General features: G+C 44.6%; 1 protein-coding gene, 1 long non-coding RNA gene and 1 pseudogene across 3 annotated transcripts in view; 2 read left to right on the top strand and 1 right to left on the bottom strand.

Annotated features, from left to right (window-relative positions):
- Positions 1-18644, top strand: part of LOC310671218 — a 497424-nt gene that overhangs the window by 199673 nt on the left and 279107 nt on the right. The gene's annotated exons all lie outside the window — the stretch shown is intronic.
- Positions 1-18644, top strand: part of LOC310672813 (vomeronasal type-2 receptor 26-like) — a 140264-nt pseudogene that overhangs the window by 84157 nt on the left and 37463 nt on the right. The window lies entirely within an intron of this gene.
- On the bottom strand, positions 7614-14536 carry LOC310672814 (vomeronasal type-2 receptor 26-like; the record flags this gene model as incomplete). The annotated part of the gene is made up of 6 exons (XM_083430470.1): positions 7614-8518; positions 9165-9291; positions 10174-10401; positions 11590-12405; positions 13039-13283; positions 14500-14536. The coding sequence occupies 6 exons, from the start codon at positions 14534-14536 to the stop codon at positions 7614-7616; spliced, it is 2358 nt and encodes a 785-aa protein (XP_083286596.1).

Here is an 18644-nt window from a genome sequence, read left to right as displayed (position 1 = left end):
ATGAAGTAAAAAGTTCTACAAGAAAAGTTAGTACATGGAAGGACATTACTGGAAGTTTTGGCTTTGGACAGGACAGTGATGTTGATTTTAGGTAGTCAGGAAGGAGATGGGTGGTTTTTGGAGGAGTAAAGTTGTCAGACTCAGACTTAAAGAAAGGGGAACAGTTGGATGCATGTGAGGACCTCGTGTAGACAGGGCTTTTTTCAGTTGGAACTCAGAGGAACTCAATTTCAGCACCTCTCAGGTGGGCGCCATTGTCATTTTAGGAGAAAGAAGGGTGAGTTCCAGCACCTCTCTTTCTAGAATAATAGTATGTAAACATGTCCTGGTATTTATGCTCACCAAAGGGAACGTGAACAATTTGACATCAGAAACAATGCTTGGCAAAAGCAAAGGGAAAGTATAGGAGCTGGTGTTTCTGTGCGAAGAGGCTGTCTCCTCCTCCGAAATCGCTACATCTGGATAGAACCAGCATCTCTGAAAATGTATTTGCTGTTTTGCATGTTTCAGTTTATATTGATCTCTGCTGCTCTTACCTTCAGATTTCTTGTCTATATTAGGGATTCAGATTCCTGAAATAAAATCTCCTTTTATCACCTATTTCTGGTGTCTTCCTGTATGCTCCTAATAGCTGGCAAACCCCTCACCAGTCTACAACCAGTTTAGAATCTTTATGATCAATGGAAGAAACTCTGCAGCCAGAAATCTCAGTTTGATTATGTGCCAACACAAATGACACTTCTTTTTTGCTATTATGTATGTATGCATGCAAGGGATGCGGGTGGCGCTGTGGGTTAAACCACAGAGCCTAGGACTTGCCGACCAGAAGGTCGGCGGTTCAAATCCCTGCGAGGGGATGAGCTCCCATTGCTCGGTCTCTGCTCCTGCCAACCTAGCAGTTCAAAAGAATGTCAAAGTGCAAGTAGATAAATAGGTACCACTCCGGCGGGAAGGTAAACGACGTTTCTGTACGCTGCTTTGGTTCGCCAGAAGCGGCTTAGTCATGCTGGCCACATGACCCAGAAGCTGTACGCCGGCTCCCTCAGCCAATAAAGCAAAATGAGCACCGCAACCCCAGAGTCGGCCACAACTGGACCTAATGGTCAGGGGTCCCTTTACCTCTACCTTATGTATGCATGCAGACACCGACACAGTCAAAGCATCAAATTCCCCCTTTGAACTGAATGCTTTTTTTTAATGCTTTTTTTTTTTTTTTTGCAATTTTCCTCAGTGGCAATGGTTTTAAGTTCTTCCATTAAATAAAAAATTGTATAGAGCAGGCATGTAAGTAGGCCGTGATCTACTATCCATTATCAAAACCTGGCAGTGATCTACCACACTCTCCCATTCTCATTCTTCAACTTAAAAATATTATATTTGCCTGAGGTTATGACAAAAATAATAACGAATGATAGTCACTTCCATAAAACCTGAAAAGTTCATAATAAATCAATATATTTAAAAAAAATACATAATCAGAACATGATGCACCGATTGTTGTTTACAAAAGCTCATGCCATAATAAATGTGTTAAGTCTTTAAAGAACCCCAGGACTCTTGCTGTTTTTCTAATGAGTCTGGGGCACATGTCAACCACAATGGTTTCCCCCATAGTTTGAAACAGAAATTGGGCAAACTGAGCTGCAGTTGACAGCCTTCAAGCACCATCTTAAGAACTGGATGAAACCTGTAGAAGCCCTTTCCCCTGGATCCAACCTACCACTTCCATTTGAGTAAACCTAAACCAGTCCTTTCTCTCTCTGAGGAGCTAGTCTCTCTCTGTCTCTCACGGCATGCTGGGAATTGTAGTCCTGCCTGGCCTCTTCTTCTGCATATGCCTCTGCCCTCCTCCTCACCGCTCCTGCCTCCTGCCTTGCGCCAGCTCACTTCTCCTTCTGCCGTTGTTGCAGAGACTAAACTTTTACCACGTATAATTATCAAAATCATAGTAATTTATTCTTCAGAAAACCCAAGAGATATTTCTGGACATGACCTAAGCATCAGAATTAACAAGAGCAAGGTGTTATTCATTGTACTCTGCCTGAAAAACAATTTGGTGCAGATAATATTTCCTGTGTTGGGAGTCAGACGGAGCTGAGATTCAGAGCAGGTAAAGGATGGGACGGGAGCAGGAGATGGATGCATGAGAGTTAATTCTGCCTTAGCTGAACCCCACCCAGACTGGGAGAGCCACTGCAGCTTGAGTCTTGCAAGAGCTTTTGACTTCTGCTGTGTTGGCTCTGGAGGTGAGAGGAGCTACTGACAAGAGATGTAGAAGGCAGAGGCAGAATGAGATCCCTGCTGCTTCTGTTGCTGCTTCTGCTGCAAATATGCCCCATAGAGTCTATGGGAACCTGAAGGCCAAATGCCCCTTGAATCTGATCAGGGATCAGAATAAAGCATGCAGTTACTACCAGCCTGGAAACTTCTTTATTAGTCGGCTCATACCATCAAAATACATTATTGAGCAACTTCCATATGTTTCCAACCTCTGCTTACAAAACATCCAAGGAAGGAGGGTCCACAACCTCCTGAGGGAAACGGTTCGAGTTGCTTAGAGTGAAACAGTTGCTTAGAGTGGCCACAATCTGACCCCCCCCCCCCAAAAAAATGTTTGTTGTGAGACCCTAAAATATTCAGGTTGGGGAATCCTATAGATAAACATGATCCAAAGTGTGGACAGGGCTTCCAGTGAAAATGAACACAGGAACCAATCGCTTCTCATTTGTGGTGTAGGGTGTATATTCTATACTTCTTACCAGCTGAAACTGTAAGAAAGGTCTTCCAACTGACCAGGAAGCTGCCTGGGGCCTCCAGTGAAGCCAAGCCGATCACGTTCAGCATGCTGGTCTTCTGCAGTGTTTGGGTCCTTTAGTCACATCCCTTGGAATATTCCCTTTCCAGGTCTCTTCCCAAGGTGACCCCTAATATCACCAGTCATCAAATGTGCATCTCTCTTGACCCACTTGCAGGAGGGTACCCCAAATAGTGTGATGTTGTTTCCACCCTTCACAATGCAGGTTCCCCCACCTGTTATCTATGGACTAAATGCCTCTGTGTGTTTATTTTAACAGTTTTGCCCTGCCCTTTATGTGCCAGAGGGCAGCTGGAGCTGATCTTGGGCGGATTCCCCTCCACTGTGACAAGTTCTGCCATATCTAAGAAGTCAGGAGACAGAGCTTCATCTACGGAGAATCTGAGCCAGCCCAGATGAAGGGGGAAGAATCCCTCCACTCATCAGGGTAATGGAAAAACAGTAGCAGGAAACTGAGCCAGAGTCAATTAGGAGCTCATGCTGGAGATAGTCTGCATTTTTTTAAAAGGAGCTGACAGTGGCCTTGAGAGTAGAGAGGCTGCACTTCCCATGTTACCTCTGCTCAAAGAAGTTTTAGAATATATGGCAAAGCCTGCAAAATAGATGCAAAGCAAATGGGATGAGTGGGAGTACAATAAGCAGTTATCTCAAGTCACTATCAAAGGGCTTATGGCTCTCTGGTAGAAATAATCTTCCTTTCTTCTGCCTCAAAGCTTGCCGAGATCGTTCCAAACAGAAACAAAGGGGGAAAACCTAGCACTTGTGGGATGTAATCCATTATAGAATCATAGAATCATAGAGTTGGAAGAGACCACAAGGGCCATCGAGTCCAACCCCCTGCCAAGCAGGAAACACCATCAGAGCACTCCTGACATATGGTTGTCAAGCCTCTGCTTAAAGACCTCCAAAGAAGGAGACTCCACCACACTCCTTGGCAGCAAATTCCACTGTCGAACAGCTCTTACTCTCAGGAAGTTCTTCCTAATGTTTAGGTGGAATCTTCTTTCTTGTAGTTTGGATCCATTGCTCCGTGTCCGCTTCTCTGGAGCAGCAGAAAACAACCTTTCTCCCTCCTCTATGTGACATCCTTTTATATATTTGAACATGGCTATCATATCCCCCCTTAACCTCCTCTTCTCCAGGCTAAACATGCCCAGCTCCCTTAGCCGTTCCTCATAAGGCATCATTTCCAGGCCTTTGACCATTTTGGTTGCCCTCCTCTGGACACGTTCCAGTTTGTCAGTGTCCTTCTTGAACTGTGGTGCCCAGAACTGGACACAGTACTCCAGGTGAGGTCTGACCAGAGCAGAATACAGTGGCACTATTACTTCCCTTGATCTAGATGCTATACTCCTATTGATGCAGCCCAGAATTGCATTGGCTTTTTTAGCTGCCGCGTCACACTGTTGGCTCATGTCAAGTTTGTGGTCAACCAAGACTCCTAGATCCTTTTCACATGTACTGCTCTCAAGCCAGGTGTCACCCATCTTGTATTTGTGCCTCTCATTTTTTTTGCCCAAGTGCAATACTTTACATTTCTCCCCGTTAAAATTCATCTTGTTTGTTTTTGCCCAGTTCACTAATCTGTCAAGGTAGTTTTGAAGTGTGATCCTGTCCTCTGGGGTGTTAGCCACCCCTCCCAGTTTGGTGTCATCTGCAAATTTGATCAGGATGCCCTTGAGTCCATCATCTGAGTCGTTGATAAAGATGTTGAATAAGACTGGGCCCAAGACAGAACCCTGTGGCACCCCACTAGTCACTCTTCTCCAGGATGAAGAGGAACCATTGATGAGCACCCTTTGGGTTCGGTCAGTCAGCCAGTTACAAATCCACTGAGTGGTAGCATAGTCAAGACCGCATTTTACCAGCTTCTTTACAAGAATATCATGGGGCACCTTGTCAAATGCCTTGCTGAAATCAAGGTAGGCTACATCCACTGCGTTCCCTTCATCTACCAGGCTTGTAATTCTGTCATAAAACGAGATCAGGTTAGTCTGACATGACTTATTTTTCAGAAATCCATGCTGACTATTGGTGATCACAGCATTCCTTTCTAGGTGCTCACAGACTGTTTGCTTAATGATCTGCTCCAGAATCTTCCCTGGTTTTGATGTCAGACTGACTGGGCGGTAATTATTTGGGTCCTCTCTTTTCCCCTTTTTGAAAATAGGGACAGCATTTGCCCTCCTCCAGTCTGCCGGGACTGCGCCTGTTCTCCAGGAATTCTCAAAGATGACTGCCAGTGGTTCTGAGATCACATCTGCCAGTTCTTTTAATACTCTTGGATGCAGTTCATCTGGCCCTGGAGACTTGAATACATCTAAACTAGCCAAGTATTCTTGTACTATCTCCTTAGTTATTCTGGGCTGTGTTTTCTCTGCTGAATCATTTGCTCCAAATTCTTCAGGTCGGGCATTGTTTTCTTTATCGGAGAAGACTGAGGCAAAGAAGGCATTGAGGAGTTCAGCCCTTTCTGTGTCCCCTGTTTGCATTTCACCATCTTCTCCTCTGAGTGACCCCACTGTTTCTTTGTTCTTCCTTTTGCTACGAACATACCCATAAAAGCCTTTTTTGTTGATTTTAACCTCTCTAGCAAGCCTGAGTTCATTCTGTGCTTTAGCTTTTCTGACTTTGTGTCTACACGTGCTGGCTATTTGTTTGAAAAGGTGGTTTCCCCCCTTTTTCATTTTTTGTACACATCCTTTTTTTAATCTTAACTCAGTTAAAAGTTCTTTAGATAGCCACCCTGGCTTCTTTAGGCACCTTCCATGTTTCCGTCTCATTGGTATTGCCTGAAGTTGTGCCTTTACTATCTCCCTCTTAACAAACTCCCAGCCATCATGAACTCCCTTTCCTTTTAGTATTACTGTCCATGGGATCTCACCCAGCACTTCCCTAAGTTTTATGAAGTCGGCTTTCTTAAAGTCAAGAAATTGAGTCCTAATATGCTTGGCTGCTCCTTTCCGCTGTATAGTAAACTTCAGAAGAGCATGATCACTCGCGCCTAATGATCCTTCCACTTCTACCCCACTAACCAGGTCATCAACATTGGTTAGGACCAGATCTAAAATGGCTGTTCCTCTTGTTGCTTCTCCCACTTTATGGACAATGAAGTTGTCTGCAAGGCCAGTGAGGAATCTGTTTGACCTTATGCTCTTGGCTGAGTTTGACATCCAACAAATATCCGAGTAATTGAAGTCTCCCATTACTACTATCTCCCTTCCTTTTGCATGCTTGGCCATCTGTTCCAGGAAGGCATCATCTATGTCCTCCGTTTGGCTTGGGGATCTATAGTAAACTCCCACAATGAGGTCACTGTTATTCTTCTCTCCCTTAATTTTGACCCAAATGCTCACACTTTGGCTTTGAGGTTCTAAATCTTGGATCTCTTCACAGGTATACACATCCCTGACATATAACGCCACTCCTCCTCCTTTCTTGTCTGGTCTGTTTCTCTGAAATAGATTGTATCCCTCCATTATTACATTCCAATCGTGGGACTTATCCCACCAGGTTTCAGTGATGCCTATTATGTCATATTTAGTTTGCTGTACCAAGAGCTTAAGCTCATCTTGTTTATTTCCCATGCTTTGCGCATTAGTGTACAGACATTGAAGTCCATTAATCATTCCCCCGTGTCTCTTATTTAAGGATTTTTCCTCCCACCACCAGGTCTGCGTGGAGCAGTCAAATACAACACTCCTTGTTTCCCTAGAATGGGCACAGGCAAGGAGATGTTACTCCAGTCAGTATAACTTCCTGTTCCACTGGTGACCTGCATGTGACCTGGGAGATGGGCATGGCCCTGTCTGACTCCATGAGCCGAATCATGCAGCCATTTTGTCTCTCTCTCGCTGCCATGCTGCTCTCCTGCAGCCATTTTGTTCTCTTAATGTAATTTTGCTGTCTGCTGGCTCTCAGCCAGCATCACATGAGCTCAATCTCCATATGAGAGGAACTCACAGTTTGTTATGTAACTACTAGCTAAAGCCTGCCTTTCAGGGATCAAATAGAACTGAATGTGAGTAATCTTGTTACTTTTAAGGAAAGACTCATGTGTCTTTATTCTTTTAAGAGGGATAAAAGGGGACACCAGGAATAATCCATCAGGGCAAGATTGGATTACTTAACTGAAGAGATTCAAATGAATCTGCAAACTAGCTTCCTGCTATATTGAGCAGAATCTGCTCTCCTACAACACTCACTAGCATGAGTGAAAGAAAGATAATACTTAATCAATATATCCTTTCCTAATATCCATAACATTCTCACATTTCTCAAGTCTTGAGGCACCTTGAAGAGCAACAGATTTATTAGGGCACATTTTTCTCAGTATTTTTAACATAATGTTTGTGAAGGAAAATACAGATATTAATTCTGTCTACAATGTTTATGTTTATTCACCACTCCTAAGAATCCTCCCATTGTTGTCTATATATCTATATATCTGTAAATAATGTTTCGATGCCCTCTCTTAACTGTTCCTGAATCAAATGATTTCACTACTAAATTCCACTTTTTTACTCTATTTGTTTTAGCAGTCCTAATCAATTTTCCTATTAAAGCAATATTTTGAAATGCAGGAGCTAAAATTTTAAGAGGAAGTCACTCTACTTCCCAAGTTAAAATAGCACAATTAAAAATAAAATTTAAACATTTAACACTTCTTAAAGGTTTGAAACATAACCATCAGAAATGGAGCCATAAACATGCCTTTAAATCTAAAGCTACATTTGCAAGGCAAGTATGTCTTTTTCATCATTGCAGTGCTGGACAACAGTTGTCGAAAATGTGTAATTTAAGAACCAGCTTTTGTTGTCAGATGCTCCTTTGTGTTCAGATCAGGCCTCAGTACAATTATGTAGCACTTGGGAAAGAAGATGCAGCCCAGAAGCCCAGCACTGGAGGCCAAGATAGAGAAGATCTGCACGGCTACCATGTATTTCCCCTTTGTGCTCAGGTAGGTGGGCACAAAGGAGACCCAAACGCTGCAGAAGACCAGCATGCTGAAGGTGATCAGCTTGGCTTCATTGAAGGCCCCAGGCAGCTTCCTAGCTAGGAAAGCCACTGTGAAGCAGATGGAGGCCAGGAAGCCCATGTAGCCAAGGGCAGCATAAAACATGGCAATAGACCCTTCATTGCATTGCAGGATGATCTCTCTGAGCTGGGAATGCATGTCAGACTCTGGGAAGGGTGGAGAGATTCCCAGCCAGACGATGCAGATGACAACTTGGACAATGGAACAGGAAAGGACAATGGAGTTGGCCAGACTCTTCCCCAGCCATCTCTTCACCCTGTTTCCTGGCTTTGTGGCCAGGAAGGCCAGCACCACAGTGATGGTTTTTGCCAACAAAGAAGAGATGCCTACTGAAAAGATGATGCTGAAGGCCATTTGTCGGAGAAGACAGGTCACTTTCCTTGGCCTTCCAATGAAGAGGAGGGAGGACAAAAAGGAAAGCAGGAGGGAGATGAGGAGGATATAGGAGAGGTTCCGGTTGTTGGCTTTGACTATGGGAGTTTCTCGGAATATAATGAATATTCCTAGCACAACACACGTGGTTAAGGATAAGAATAGGGCAAAGGAAGCTAGGAAGATCCCTATAGGTTCTTTATAAGCCAGGAAGGTGATGTTTTTGTAGAAACATTGATCTTTGTCCTTGTTTGGATGCTGATCTTCTGGACACCTGGTACAATGCTCTGCATCTGGAAAGAACACAGGGAATATCAACTTTATGGCTTTCTGTACTGCTTTTCATTAACAAAAAGTAATACCAAAGTGGTCTCCACAAAAAGAAAACATAACTATATTCAATAAAAATCATTGCATATAACCAGGGAGAATCTTCAATTGGTGGTAAAAACACTGGGGAGTGGATTCCAAATACTAAGGGAATCACAATGCAGGAGGCCCTCAATAATATTTGTGACAGGAATAAAAGAATTCTAAGCCACCGTGACGCCTTTCCTGAAAGGGTGTCAATGTTAGGATAAGGGTCCTGAGGCCAAAAGCTTCTAATATGACAGACAAAAGGCACCTTGCTGGACACAACTGTATGAAACATTTGTGTCTGATCATCACCCCAGAGTTCATGGTGCCTCTTGTGCCAAGTTTGACTAACAGTCTAAGTACTGTCAATTTCCCACATCTCAGGATTTTCTCCCACTCTGTGTAGGCTTCCAATTGTCATTGATCCTGTCAATACAGCATGTATGAACACCCAATGGGGAAAATGCCCAGTTGCGTTGTAGCAGTGCATCAGTTCTAGAACTCCCTTTAATAAATCCCGGACACCAGAAAGGTCCTTTGTCCTCTTCCCCAAGGGCAGGTCTTTCTGCTGGTGTCACCCACCTTCCTGAGTGACCATCGTTCCTTCCGCACAGGGAACGCAGTCATAGCAGCAGAGCAGCATTCCTTCCTGAACTACCTTGAAGAATCCAGGCTGGCAACTTTCCACACACCTGGAAGTAGGCAGGGGCTGAACATAAAGGGGCATCAAGGAAAACGTGTTAAGGCTGATGATTTAAGAATGATAACAATGTATTACTTGATTAATTATCTTTGACCACATTTATATACTGCTTGATTGCAGCAAAACCTCTCCTGAGAATGTTTCCCTATTTGATCAAAACCCAAGATTCTTCCACTTCCCTTCCCCTGTTGCTCAGCTGTGTTTCAGTTTGGTTTGTTAAAGCACAGACTTGTACTTGATAACGTGCCATGATCACTGTATTAATCAGAGGTAGCTAAACGTTTTTCATTTGAGGTCCATAGTTATCCAAGTGGAACCTTCTGTTGGTTTGGCCAAAGTATCAATGTGGGCTTGATTGAGAACCACAGCTCTCAAGTCTGCCATCCAGTAGGTTTTCCCATCACCTCTTTTCCAGTACTTTATATTTCATTGTAAGTTTCAGTTTTTAAAAAAACGAAAAACGAAAAACGAAAAACGTATTTGCACAAGCATATTTGATCAAGCGGGAAGCGTCACAAAACCTTTTAGCATCACAGCTTCTGGCAAACAAATCTATTGCACACTTTTCTGGAAACGGCAGCATAGAACATGGATTTACAGGAGCATTTCAGGAAATATTGCCAGCACTGAGGCTGCTAAAAGCCACACTCTCCTACATATTTTAAGTTTTAAATGGTTTAAATATGACGGGGAAGGGGGAAAACCAGTGGCCACATCATCTAGTTACTAAAACACCCGCCGTGAAATTACACTCCCAAAGCAGCTGATTCATGCATATACAGAGTTAGATTTTCAAGGAATGCCGGAGGCATTTGAAGGCAGTGTGACACAAAACATGATTTGAACTTATCGGATGGGAAATCTAATAAAACAAATTATTTCCCCCACCTTGTTGAGCCATTTGGGGCACACAGTGGCATTCTGGTCCATGGTGCACTTTAGGTCTAGGGATTTCTGCCTATTGATGCTCCCAATCCTCTCTCTAAGGAGGGACCGATTTGGAAACACCATCCAGTTCACAATGTCCAAGTCAGCTGCCAGTTCCCCATTCTCATCCAAATACACTCCGTCCATTGAAGAATTGTAAAACTGGGCTTCTCCCAGGAAAGAGTGGAGCTAGAATGGCAGAGAAAAGGGCTGCATATAGAACAGGGGAAACAACACTGACTATTCAACTCATGCTTGGATGTGTTCTCATTTGGGATTGGCTACAGAGTGTCAGGGACTGGTTGGGCAGTTTGAGGAATTGTGGGAAGTAGCAGGAAGCGAACCCTCAAGGGAATCCCCATGGGAGGAAGGCTCAGAGCCAGGGGATTGGTGGTGGGAGACTGAGGAGAGGTCAGAGGAAGAAGATTACAATGAGGGGCTAGATGCTGAAGGGACAACAGGGTTTAGTGAGCAGGGAGAGTCGGTGATGGGGAGCAGTACAGACTGTGAGGCTGAAGCAGAGGAGAGGGGTAAGAGGCTGCTGGAGAATCCAAGGACTCTGTCTCTCCTGCTGAAACAAGCTGCCCTCCTCCCTGGTCTCCAAGAACGTGCAGGATAATGAAAAGGGCAGAACAGAGACCAGAGGTGCCTTAGAAAGGGCAGAAGGCAGGTCCCTTCAGTTCTGGCAACTGCTCTATAGGGGCCAGACCAAATGGGAAGGGTTGCTGAGTTGTATGCCGGTTTTCTTGAATAAATTGTTAACAATTGACTGTCTCCTGTGTTCTGAGCTGCATGTTACTCCAGCCTGGCACCAAAAGAGCAGGTATTATCTGCTCCCTATTAAAATATTCAAGATTCTATATGAAATGGAAAATTTAACTCATTGCGTATTAATGGAATCAGAATATAAATACTCCAGAAATATGATGAATGTCCATATATCTCAAACTTATCGTAATGAGAACATGAGTCACTCAGACACTTAATACAGGCTCCATCAACACGCACAATCTTTGGACAAAGGATAGAGCTCTGTGGAGCTCAGTAGTATCTCCCTAACAGGAGAGAAGAAGGCTTTGGGAGAGAGAGCCTGTGCAATGCCGTCTTCCCTGCCCCAGGGAATTCTTATGGAGGGGGTGGGGGTCAAATGGGCGACTGCAAGGCAAAGAAGAGATTAGGCCAGTGGTAGGAACTGTTGCCAGAGAGACTATCTTCTGAGAGGAGATAAAAAGGATCCAATGCAGGGCACTTCACAAAGGGGTTTTCAAAACTTCCCCTCCCCAATACATTCCCAGACAATCTTCAAGGCAACCATTCAGGAATTGTACAATTGATTGTCATGTTTGGATGAGATGTCAGTGATGGGAAAGGAAATACCTGCCATGGCTGTAGCCTTTGAACTTCCAGACTGTCCTTCAACCTCCACTTAGATCTAGAGGAATATGCAGCATTTAAGGAACGGGCCACAGCTTGGACAGTGTTGTAAATCCTGTAGCTGTTTAGAGATAAGAGTCTTTCCAGATGGTCTTGGGGCAGCATCTCCAGTTCTTCTCTTTCTCTGCATCTTGTCCAGCTTTTCACTGACAATGTGTGCTCCAAATAGGAACAATTAAAGGCTGTCTCCCAAAACAGCTTGCTTGCAAAGAAAAAGGCATTAAAATTATCATATTTTGTCCATTTACTTGCCCTAATAGAGAAAGAAAGAATACTGTGGAAGTGCTGGAAATCAAAACCATGGTTGCTGATGCTGACGAAGTCTATACTCAAATCCCATATAGATGTTGTGATCAAGACTTTCCTCGCAGTGGGTTTGACCAGCATGTCAAATATTTTTTCTGTAAGTTTTATTCCCGCCAAGAAATAAGTAGATTCTACATAACAAAGAAATATATGGACTTGTGCCCACTTTTCTAATGGAGGAACATTGAACCTCACCCTGTTTGTATTAATTTGTGGGATGCTTAGTGAGATGGCAACGCAAATGCCACTCTCTTCAAGCACAGGTGTCAATGTCTTCATGAACTTCACTCCGTTTTCAGTGTCTGGAGCAATGAGACCAATGAACGTCCATCTGAAGTGATGGAGCAACTTGACAATCGCTGGGTAAACGGCCTCTTCTTTGGGGACCGTCCGATAAAAAAAGGGGAACTGCCTCTTGTCATTCAGAACATGGGAGCCAAAAGCATAGTTGACCTGGCAAGAAAAGAAGGACTGTTGGCTTGCAGTGTTTGGGTGAAAGCCAAAATAGTTCTTACCCCCAATAACATATATCTGTTTTGTAAAGACACACTTTTTTTGCCCAAACTTCCCTTGGCACATAAAACTCGATGCCATTTTTATGTTTATGTATTCCCTCAGTTCCTGTTTTCATCTTTTAAAATACGCTTTTATACGTCTATTTTACTGGTATTATACTGTACATTTCTTTCAACAATTTTGTTACTATTTTATGTTGTGCAATGCTAAAATGTTTTTTTATTTGTTGAATGGGTTTTCAGTTGAAAAACAAAACATCACAGTTTCACTCAGGGAAATCTTTTCGACTTTATCCCATTTTTAGTGGCATGGCCACTAGTACGAGGGAAGTTCCCCTCCTTCCCATTTTATATGAATAGGCATACAAACACACAGAGAGAAAAATCAGCATTTGACACAAAGGGAAAGTACAGGTAGTATCAAAACGAGAACAGCAATTCTTCTGACCATTCCTTATCTCCTTTCTTCAATCCCTTGACCTCCTATGTCTTCTTCATTCTGAGTTGATACTACCCAACACTTTCATGCCTGAGAAGCTCAGCCAGATAATTCCTCCATCTCCATTCCTACCTGTGGCATTTTATAGATGCTCAACATGTTTGAAATCTGGATGGAGTTCTCAGAGTCAGAGTCAGCCCCTTCAAGAACAGCAATCAAGTTATTCTGTCCTCCGCAGTTGTAGTTTGGAACATTTGCCTGCGTAGAAGAGACCAGGTCTACCAAAGCTTCATACGTCACCCTTCCATGAAAAAAGTTCTCATAGATATTGTAGCCCAGAGTGATGTTGGGCAAGAGCCTGGGATTCTGGTTGATCTCTTGAATGGCAAAGAAGAAAGACAGGGGCAGCCAGTACCTCGTTCCTTCTTTGCTGAAAAAAAAATCACATCATATCCTCCAGCATTCAGTGAATATATCACTTCCAACTCTTCATTTTTTTGGACAAGCTTCTAAGGATAATATAAAGTCCTGAATCCAACATCTAGAATTTAATCATGCCAACACTGATCCAGATTCAGAAGTTTTCAGCCAATCCCCACTTAATGATGCCTGACTAGTGGGAAAGCCTTGTTCAATCACTAACCATTATCCCTTGGAAAACAAAACTAAAATAGAGTGAATTTTTCATGATGAAATTAGACGTACACAGACTTTCAAATAACAATACGAGACAAAAGGTTTTTAAAGGCTCGTAAAATGACACAGAACATCTATTGCTCTCTCCCTCTCTCCCCAGTCTTTTATAATTAGTTTTATTGATTTGTTTTTAAAAAGAAGTGCAGACAGTAAAAAAGAAAGAAAATAAAGAATTAAAAATGTATACCCTAAAGCATCACAGCCTGGAAGGTCTAAAGTATACAGATACACCACAGCTCCAAAAGGATGGTGAATAAAGATAAATATTGAATGGAGCACCCCCATAAAATGACTTACTGCTGAAAGCTGGTAGAGGGAGACTCAGTGAAGTGCTGTGGATTAAATATTGCACCTCTGGCAGAGAAGACTCCACTAATGAGGTGGTCTCCTGGCCTGTAATAATTGAATGGCTCAATCCATTCCCTCTCCAAAGTCAAGGGGCATTTTGCCTTCACTCCACAATCTGCATGAGGCAGGAAGAGCAGGAGAAGCAGTACCATTCTGTGCCTGCTTGGAAGACCTTCCTTTCCTGTCACTGCTCCTCTGAACTAGAAGATAATTAGATAATGTTGACGGAATGCAACCAAGGCTTCACACCTAGAAGGAATAGAGGTCAGCCTTGCACCCTAGTATTGCAACTTACCTCTCCTAAATCTGAACCCAAATTGTCAGTGGTACAGAAGGCCTTTATGCACCAATTCCTCTCTGCTCTGATGATATATCTTAATTACCTTATGTTGTTGACAATTCAGATATCTCCCTGAGTGGACTCAACGGTGATCTTTGGACAAAATCTCTGGAGCTTTGTTGAGAAGAAGATGAAAGAAAAACCCCTCTATGATTTTGATAATTATAAAGAGAACAAGCATGGCCTCTGAAATGTCCTGAACTCTTTACGTGGCTTCATGCGCAGGCGTGGGCTGGAGAAAAACATGTTTGTAAAAACTGTCTGTCCTACACTTGGATTCTGGGAGGAAACAAAGAAGTTGGAGCACCCCAACTTAGAGGAACTAGACAAGCATGTCTGATTTCACCCTTGCTTTTTCATATTTGCTTCTGCTATTAGACAACATAGGGAGATCCACAATTCAGTTGAATATAAATTGAATTCATATGCAGATGATATTTTTCTGATTGTTTCTAAACCTCAGTTTACAGTTCCCATGTTTATGGTGATAGATGTCTTTGGTTAAATATCACAATACTCTGTTAACTGGTGCAAATTGGAATTGGTGCCTACAAGTGAAAATGTACTTACCCATTCATTTCAGGGGTATCATATCACGATGAAACGCAACACAACTGCAGTTAAATATATATACGGTGGTACCTCGGGTTAAGAACTTAATTCGTTCTGGAGGTCTGTTCTTAACGTGAAACTGTTCTTAACCTGAAGCACCACTTTAGCTAATGGGGCCTCCCGCTGCCGCTGCATGATTTCTGTTCTCACCCTGAAGCAAAGTTCTTAACCCGAGGTACTATTTCTGGGTTAGCGGAGTCTGTAACCTGAAGCATCTGTAACCTGAAGTGTCTGTAACCTTAGGTACTGTTGTGACGTGGGGTTTGTGATTTCAGCTCTCTTGACATAATCTGCTGGAGACAGTTCTCTAGTAACACTTCTTTATTACAGCAAACAAGACTGAAGACTGAGGAGGGGAAAGCTACATTTATAGGGACAGGGGACTAGCTAGAAAGGATACATTTTGGAGGGAACAATATCAGGCAATCACAGTCCTGCCTTTTGGAGGAAACCAATAAGACAGAGGATCCAAATACAGCAGTTTAAATGAACCAATAGTAGCTGTACCCCCTGAAACCAAAAGGCAGTTACTTTACCCTAATGCAAATATAGACAATAATAATACAGATATAAAATCCTTTGACTCAATACACAACACCCCTCCCCCCCTAGTGAGCACAGCAGACGTAATCTCTCAGGTACTGTGGGGTCCTACAACTTCTACTTGATCTCCTGACAACAGGCGTTGCCGGTTCTGGATTGGGTGTTACCTGTGGTAGAGGGGCTGCTATAGGGGTTTCCTCAGGAACAGATGGAGTCCCAGACATCTCAGGGTTCCCTACCTGTACCTCGTCATCATGAGGACTAGCAGACCCTGGTTCATTTGCTGAAGCCCCTGGTGACTGCACCTCTGGGCCATTTTCACTCTGGTCTTGCAGCTCTGCGTCGTTAGCCAGGGATGAATTATCTGACTCCTCCCTGCTGAGCGCCCGGCGCCTCAGCTGATCTATATGTCTCTTCCAAACTTGCCCATTTTCCAAGGTTACATAATAGGACACAGGTCCACTAGCCCGGGTGACCACACCAGCCACCCACCGCGAACCTCGTGAATAGTTCCTCACCCAGACCAGATCTTCAGGGGCGAGATACCTTGTTGTGTCAGTCTCAGCCTGGGGGGTTGTTCTTGAATTATGGTTTGGCATTTTATCCGGGTGGACATAATCCAGCACCGTTACCAGTCTTCTACCCAAGAGCAGCTCAGCTGGCGACTTGCCCGTCGCAGTACACGGCGTCGCATGCTGCAAAAATAACATTCGCGCGATGCGAGCTGACCAGTTACCCTCCATTAAGCGCGCAATGGATTCTTTGGCTGTTCTTACCATGCGCTCAGCCTGCCCATTGGAGGATGGGTGAAAGGGCGCGGATGTGACCCCTCTTATGAAGTTATCAGCCAAGAATGCCCTGAATTCTTGGGATACAAAAGCTGCCCCATTATCTGATACAATGGTCTCAGGTAACCCGTGGGTTGCAAACAGCTGCCTCAACACCTTGATTACGGCAGCTGATGCCATGCTAGGGACCATCGCCACTTCTAACCATTTGGAATATGCATCGACGACAACCAAAAAGACCTTCCCCTGGAATGGCCCAGCAAAATCTAAGTGCAGCCGGCTCCAGGGAGATCTGGACTGCTCCCACCAGTGAACTGGTGCTCTGGCCACTTCTGGCCGCACCTCTTGGCATGCCTTACATGTTCGTACCCATTGTTCTATGTTCTGGTCCATTCCAGGCCACCACACATAACATCGGGCTAGCGACTTCATCCTGACCATTCCCGGGTGTCCCATGTGAAGCGTCTCAAGCACCCTGTTTCTCAGTGGTGCTGGGATGATCACCCTATCTCCCCACAGGAGACAACCCTTATGCATGGACAACTCGTGCTGCCTTGTCGCATAAGGCCTGAATTTGTCTTCATGCGGACCACCTGGCCACCCCCTCCCCACCCAAGTGAGCACACGGGAGAGAACAGCATCTTTCCTCGTTTTCTCAGCTATATCAGTAGCCGTTACAGGAGCCCCCGGAAGTGTTTCCAGCATCATTATGTGCTCCGCTGGAGCGGGATCCTCATTGCTCCCGCCAGGAAGGGGCAATCGACTCAGCGCATCAGCGTGGCACAACCGTTTCCCCGGCACATGGGTCAAGGTGTACTGGAACCCGTTCAGGAATATAGACCAACGCAACATTCTGGGGGAGAGAATTTGTGGCGTTTGTTTGTTCGGGTTGAACAACCCTAACAGCGGTTTGTGGTCCGTTTCAATGGAGAAATGGCGACCGTACACATAATCATGGAACTTTTTGATTCCTGCCACAATTGCAAGCGCCTCTTTGTCAATTTGAGCATAGTTGCGCTCCGTGGGCGACAACGTACGGGAATAGAAAGAGATGGGCTTTTCCGACCCATCCAGTTCCCTATGACTCAGCACCGCCCCCAGGCCGTATTGAGAGGCATCACATGCCAGGACCAGCGGCTTTGACTCATCATAATGAGCAAGGACGCTCCCGCTACTCAGCATTCTTCGCAAGGAGTCAAAAGCCTTCTGCTGCCCCTGCCCCCATCGCCACACATTCTTTTTCTGCAACAGTCTATGTAATGGTTCAGCTACCGAAGCTTTATGGGGTAAGAACGAATGATAAAAGTTAATAAGTCCCAGGAATGACTGCAACTCCGTCTTGTTCTGTGGTCGTGGTGCCTCGACGATGGCCTTAATCTTAGCATCTGTGGGGTGGATGCCTGATGCATCAATTTTAAACCCCAAGAAATCCACAGCTGGCACCCCAAAACTGCATTTTTCCTTTTTCAGTTGCAACCCCACCTCCTTGAACTTGAGCAACACTGCACGGACACGCGCAACCAGTTCCTGTGGGTCTTTTCCAGCAATCAAAACGTCATCAAAAAATGGCAAGACCCCCGGCAGACCTCTTAACAGGCGTTCCATGAGCCCTTGAAAAATCCCTGGGGCCACACAAACTCCAAATTGTAATCTGTTAACTCTGAACGCCCCTTTATGTGTGACAATAGTCTGTGCTTCCGCTGATTGTGGGGTTACTGGCAGCTGTTGGTAGGCTTGTGCCAGGTCAATTTTGGCAAACACCTTGCCCCCAGCCAGTTTAGCCAACAGATGTGATACGACTGGAATGGGGTATGAGTTTCCCCTGAGTGCCTTATTGATAGTACATTTGTAATCTGCACAGATCCTGACTTCCCCATTTGCTTTAAGGGGCGTGACGATTGGAGTCTCCCACTTAGCAGAGTCCACGGGTGAGAGAACTCCCTGCTTGACCAATTTATCCAGCTCTGCTTCGATCTTGGGTTGCAGTGCAAATGGCACTCGCCTTGGTTTGAGTCGGATTGGGGCCACCCCAGGGTCCAACTCGAAGTCAACTGGGGGCCCTTTATAACAACCCAGTTTTCCATTAAAGAGACCAGCAAACTCTTTGCATAATGCCTCGCTCATCTCAGGGCAGGTTTGGATTGAATTAAGCCCTGATATACTCAGTCCCAGGGCGGGGAACCAGTCAGTGCCCAGGAGACTGGGGCGACTGCCCTTCGCAATCACCAGTTTGAGTACAGCCTGTTTGTCCCGGAACTGAACTCTCACGGCACACATTCCCATAACATGGATGCGGCCCGCTGAGTATGACTGCAAGGTTGCCGGGAAGGGCTCCAGAGGGGGCAACTTACCCCTGGGGAAGAATGTCCTCGCGGTCTGGTCCGACACGATAGTGAATCCAGATCCGGAGT

Source organism: Podarcis tiliguerta (assembly GCF_965153285.1).
Source record: "Podarcis tiliguerta genome assembly, chromosome: 2".
In the NCBI taxonomy this organism is placed as follows: Eukaryota; Metazoa; Chordata; class Lepidosauria; order Squamata; family Lacertidae; genus Podarcis; species Podarcis tiliguerta.
Note: the sequence above shows the minus strand (reverse complement) of the source record. Positions and strands in the feature narration are given on the sequence as shown.